Below are 6,524 nucleotides of genomic sequence, written 5' to 3' on the forward strand. Positions count from 1 at the left end.
AATATATAAAGTTATCAGAAAATCTATATATATATAATATTTTTGATAGTCATTACTTAAAATAGTATTTTTTAACTATTAATAGTAAGTATTAWATTTTAGTTAAAAATATTTAAATATYTATCACTAAAGATTATTTAATGATAAAAATAATTGTTTACATTATSTACTAAATAATAAATAAAAAATTATTTTGTTTGAGTCTATTATAATTGCAATTTAATAAAAAAATTATTATTTTACAATTTTTCAATGTTAACATAATTAAGCAATATATTTAAGTAAATAATATATATATTATTATTTTGTTTTGTTTTTTGTTGTTGTTGAAAAAAAGTATAAATACTTTTAAAAAATAAATTGTTTAATAAATTACTAATTTTTATTTAAAGAAAACTAGTGTAAGATTATTGCTATTAACAGTAAATGTGATTCAATTCAAAAAATGTTATYAAAATTATTGCAAACTTTTATATWTCTAATCTCATATATTATTTCATGTAAGTATCCAAACAAACAAACAAACAAAAATAATTTATTTTTTTTATATATAAAAATATATAAACTTTAAAAAAAATTATTTTATAGTAAGTTATGGTCAAAATTTTGGCGTTTTTGGTAATCTAATCACTAGTTTGAACCAAATCAATGGCAACAATGGCATCAATAATCTAAATAATAATAATAATAATAATCTCATAGCTCAGGGATTGAGAAGTATTTTAACATATTTTTTACAAAAAATATATATATTTTTTATTTTAATTTTTAAAATTTTTTTGTTTATCAAAGCAACCGAAGTCCGCGATTTTGAGTCCTATCCCGAGTGCCGTAGTTTTAGCGACTATAATGTCACGAATATTATACGTAACGAAATATTTCGGGTAAACTCCAGTTGCGATCTATTGTGGCGATCGGGTGTCCACCGCATCCATACGCTGGCCGTTGTGTTGGCCGACGGCCGCGCAATGGCTATGGCCGTCAACTTTACGTTCACACATGTTGTCAGAGATAGTAAATTATGAAATAATTTATATTTTATTTATTTATTAAGTTTTTATTTCATATTTTTTTTTTTGTTTACGAAAAATAGATCTACACTTTTGGATAGCAAACGGACAGGTAGTTCACGGTTCACTACCCGGTTCACGGTTTTTCAAAGTSAAAGTCTATGATGAACTGCAAATGCAAACCGAATGTTCCCGCGAACCGGGAATCGGTAGACTGGATGTACTSTAYGAGGAAATACATTTGGACGCACCCGARCAYCGGCAGATCGGCCGGGYTTACTGTATGGGCGGTAAGGGATCCGGTTATCATGAATATMGKCCGGGGTTTGTATTTTCACGTATAATACGAKYGTCCGCCAATAATCCAAAAAGTGGTCAACAATTGCCCGTTATTTCGACACTTAATACCGATTTGATGACAAAAATACAGATGTCGTTGATTAGTCTAAACAATAATAATAATAATAATTAAATTAGTTTTTTTTAAAAAACCCGATTWTAATATATTRTTTTTTTATATATAAAAAATTGTTTATACTTTTTATTAATTAGTTTTTTTAGTAGTTTTTATTAATTAATTATTTTTATTTTTATAAAAATTTAGATTTAGACTTAAATTATTATTATTATAAATAATTTAACTCTAATTATGAATATATTRTTTTTTTTTACAAATTGCATAAAWAAAAAATCAATAAATTAAAWWAAAAATTAATAAATTATTTGCATAATTATCTATTGTTTTTTTTGTAGATTTAAAATAAAATCAAATACTTATAATATAAACTTATATACAGTAATAATAATAATAATAATACAATATCTATATATAAACAACTAAATTGATTATTAGATTATATATTTAATTAATAAATGTTTATATATATTAGATTTTTTAYTAATAATAATTAAAGTATAAAATAAAATAATRGGTAATTTARCTATAATAATATTATATAAATTTTGATATCATATAAACATTAAATTTGAYTAATAATAAAWTTTTATATAAATTTARTCAATTTTTTTAACAAAAACTTTAATTAACATAAAACTTGTTATTAATTAAAAGTCTATATTAAACATTAATTGTATTAATTAGTAAAATRTTTGAATTTTTTTTTTGTTGAATAGCTAACTAATAATGTATATAAATATTTAAAAATTATATTACATTTAAAAAAATTCAAAAAGTATTCAAACTATACACTAAATTAAATATTTATAAAATTCAAATAAAAAAATACTATAAGATTGATATATTGTATTTAAAAAAAATAAATAAATAAAATAATTTATGCCATCTGTATATTGACGTAAATKTATTGAATATATATATATTAAAAAAATAAAATTTTAAAAAYTGAAAGCCATTTTTGTAAACAAAAATTTTTAATTTTAATTAACTTTTTAAGTTTTGTTAAAAACAATTAATTATTTAAATGGGGTTTTATTTTATAAAWTAGAAATTATTAATTTATGACAATTAWTTTTTTTAAAKTTTAAAATTAATAGTATAATACATTTAATAATAATAATAATAATAATAATAATAATAATGTTTGCATCAATTGTAGTGTTTTTTRYTAATTTTTTAGCAATTAGTTTAACTATATTTCTAGTATTATATRTTTATTWTAAACWWAAAAACCGTTACCGCGACCAATGTTTGGCCAGTATTCCCGGACCCGWACCCCGGTATCCATTGATCGGTAATCTAGATTTGTTTCGTATACCTGGCCTTCCTATTAATGAATGTAAGTTTTTTTTGAAACTAATAGTTTTTTTGTTAAAAAAAATTATTTATATAATTATACTAWAATTATTGTCAGATATTTAAAAATATATATTTTTATTTCAACAAAAMAATAAATAAATTGTTTTATTACAGGTTATTATAAAACATTAGTTTCATTATCTAAACTATACAACAATGGTATCTATAAGATATTTATGGGACATAAACCAGTTATATGTCTATATAATTATCGCTTAATGAATGTATGTATTGTATTAATATTGTAATAATTTAACTAAAATTTAATAATTAATTAGCAATTAATTAATATTATTATTAWTATTATCAACTAWATATAGACAATATTTTCAAGCAATATCAATATTGATAAATCTGAACAATATCAATTTCTAAGCGATTGGTTAGGCGATGGCTTAGTGTTRASTACCGGTGCTAAATGGAAAGKTAGACGAAAACTGTTGACACCGGCATTTCATAATACGAAAATACTCGATAGTTTTATACCATTAATCAATGAACAGACATCAATATTTGTGGATAAAATCAAAGATATRTCATCCGAGAGACAATATATTGATATCAGGGAACCGATAAMACAGTTAACATTAGATATTATTTGTGGTAATAATACTAATAATAATAAWACTAAAAATAATAATAATAATAATACTAATAATAATACTAATAATACTAATAATAATAAAAATACTATTAATAATAATAATAATAATAATAATACTAATAATAATAATAATAATACTAATAATAATACTAATAATAATACTAATAATAATACTAATAATAATACTAATAATAATAAAAATACTACTACTACTACTACTACTACTAATAATAATACTAATAATAATACTAATAATAATACTAATAATAATACTAATAATAATACTAATAATAATAAAAATACTAAAAATAAAAATAATAATAATAGAAAATAATAATAATAATAATAATAATACTAATAATAATTAATAATACTAACTAATAATACTAACTAATAATAATTATCATTTGAAAAAATAAATAAATATAATATAAATTTTAAAAAAATATTTACTTAAACTATAGAAACAGCAATGGGTATACAAGTGGGCGCACAGGTAGGCAAAAATARGTCATACGTTAAGGCCATTAATGATTTAAGCAAAATATTYATCAAACGTATGTTTTCGCCGTGGATTTGGTCGGACACTGTATTTTATTTGACACCAATTGGCCGTAAATTTAGCCGATATCTMCAAACACTTCATTCATTTACCCGCAATGTTATCAATCAAAAGAAACAAYWGTTTATTTACWAATAACGAYACAAAAARTACGGATCAGTTAAGYGATGACAACRAYRACAACTATTTTTCTACAAATCARATGAAGAAGAAAAGTATGGCATTTATGGATCTATTACTCGATTATCATATCAAAGACAACCAGTTGTCTGTAGAGGACATAYACGAAGAAGTGGACACTTTTATGTTTGCCGGACACGACACTACTTCGGTAAGTMTCGGWTGGACWCTMTATTTGATTGGATTGCATCGYGAAGTACAGGACAAGATTCATGAAGAGTTGACCACAATTTTYGGTGACSACAWCAWCCAGAGAGACATCACTGCCGATGACATTCAACAGATGACATACTTRGAGTGTGTACTRAAAGAATCGTTACGTATGTATCCGTCAGTACCGGTAATTGCCCRCCGACTGGTCGCCGATTGTCCGGTCGGTGATTATGTTATACCGGCCGGTGTCGAYGTMTTTCTGATGATCGGTCAAATGCATTACGATTCSGWKGTATTYCYCGATCCCAACCATTTCAGACCCGAACGGTTTGCRTGCGATGACAACAACACCAGTCGTCCTCGACAACAATAAATGCCTACAATTATGTGCCGTTCAGTGCCGGTCCTCGCGGTTGTATTGGTAAACGGTTTGCMGTAATCGAGGAAAAGATAATATTAGCCAAAGTTTGCCAAAACTTTTATATTGAATCAATTGAACCGTTAGATTGTGTACAGRCATCACCTGAATTGGTATATCAAGCAAAAAGTCCRCTAAATATTAGATTTRTTCCCAAAAAAAATAAGATAATATAAAATAMTATTATTATAAACAACAAAATTTTTTTGTATTACTATTAAAAYAAAATATTTTTGTATTACTATTAAAACWAAATATTATTTAAATTATTWTATGAWTATATGTATAAAGTATTTTAAWTTCAATTAGTWTTATTATATATATAWTGTTTTATTATGATTTAATTTAATAATAAWAATAATATTAAACATTTAGTATTAATATTTTATTATTATTATTATTATTACTTTTACAGTTCTAGCAATTTAWATTTAAATATAATAATTAATTAATTAAAATTGACACTTTTTTTAATAWAAAAAATAAAAGTATGTATAATATAACAAATATTTAGATAACAAAAATAATTTGCCTAAAAATTTTGATTATTTATTTATTACTAAAATGTTATGTATGTGTTATTGTRTTATTAAAAAAAWATAATAAAATATTTTTTTAATTTAATATATTTGTGATCAAAATTATACAAAAAATATATAATYATTTATTTTTRACTCTCTCTCTCTCTCTCTCTCTCTCTCTCTCTCTCTCTCTTTGTTTGTTTTTTAARYTTATATTTACTCATATCTTATAAAAATTAAATAAAATTCAATTACTGTAGTATAATATAATAGTATTTTTAATTTTAACATATGTTTAACATAGTGTGTGTATACATAAGTTTTAATTGAAAATTTTAATTAAAATTTTTTTTTAATTAAATCAATACTATCTATRTTTTTAGTGAGCAATGATGTCATAAAAATAAAAATATTTAATTTAATTTTGTTTATTATACCTTATTGTGTACAGTAATTATTTTTATATAATTTATTAAATACAAACATWTAWAAAATGCTTGATTTAGCTATAATTTTTGTTTATTATAATCATATTATGTATATTAGTAATTGTATCAACAATTATACATTTATATAATACCAATAATAATAATAATAATAATAATAACAAAATTAAATCAAATTGTTTTTTATTAAAATTTTCGTTGATAACCAATTTTCAAGCAATTAATCCAATCAATAATAATAATCCCATAATAATAATTGACCATGATCAATTTAGTTTTCTAAATGGTTTACGTTTTATGATTASCTGGGGTATAGCTATCGGTCACCTGATTATGTTAAGCGTATATATTATCAAACAAAACCAGTTCAACCAATATCTTAATTATTGGTTTGTATTATACGGTCGTATTTTTATGCAATTATCGTTTATTATTAACGGCGTGTCCAATGGCCGATGGCTTACCAAACAGTTAACTACTAATACAACAGTAAAACATAATAATAATAATAACAACTATACCGGTATATGATTAGAAATGGGCTAAATTGGGAAAGTTTCTCTAATAAATTTTCCCATTGAGAAAGTTTCTAGAAAATTTCTATAGAAATTTAACWTTATTGTTATATACTATGGGACCCCCCATATCTATAGTTACTATTGTGATACCTATTAATATACTAATGAAACATATAATACTATATATATATATATATATATATAATACTGTATTATACTATTATAATACTATTATACATATCGGATACCAATATATATAAATAATTATAAATAATTATAATTAATTATAATTAATTATAAATAATTATTAGTTTTKTAGAAATTTTTATTCATCA

General features: G+C 21.9%; 1 protein-coding gene across 1 annotated transcript; it reads left to right on the forward strand.

Moving 5' to 3' along the window:
* The first annotated feature begins 445 nt into the window (after positions 1–445).
* Positions 446–4,880, forward strand: LOC128956478 (cytochrome P450 4C1-like). The gene is made up of 10 exons (XM_054302200.1): positions 446–500; positions 589–717; positions 793–1,014; positions 1,094–1,453; positions 2,633–2,767; positions 2,902–3,011; positions 3,108–3,390; positions 3,856–4,075; positions 4,119–4,578; positions 4,629–4,880. The coding sequence occupies exons 1-10, from the start codon at positions 446–448 to the stop codon at positions 4,878–4,880; spliced, it is 2,226 nt and encodes a 741-aa protein (XP_054158175.1).
* The last annotated feature ends 1,644 nt before the right edge of the window (positions 4,881–6,524 follow it).

The sequence above is a fragment of the Oppia nitens genome, unplaced genomic scaffold (genome assembly GCF_028296485.1).
Source record: "Oppia nitens isolate AA-2021 unplaced genomic scaffold, nextdenovo-longstitch-racon4-pilon3 scaffold12_pilon_pilon_pilon, whole genome shotgun sequence".
Classification (NCBI taxonomy): domain Eukaryota; kingdom Metazoa; phylum Arthropoda; class Arachnida; order Sarcoptiformes; family Oppiidae; genus Oppia; species Oppia nitens.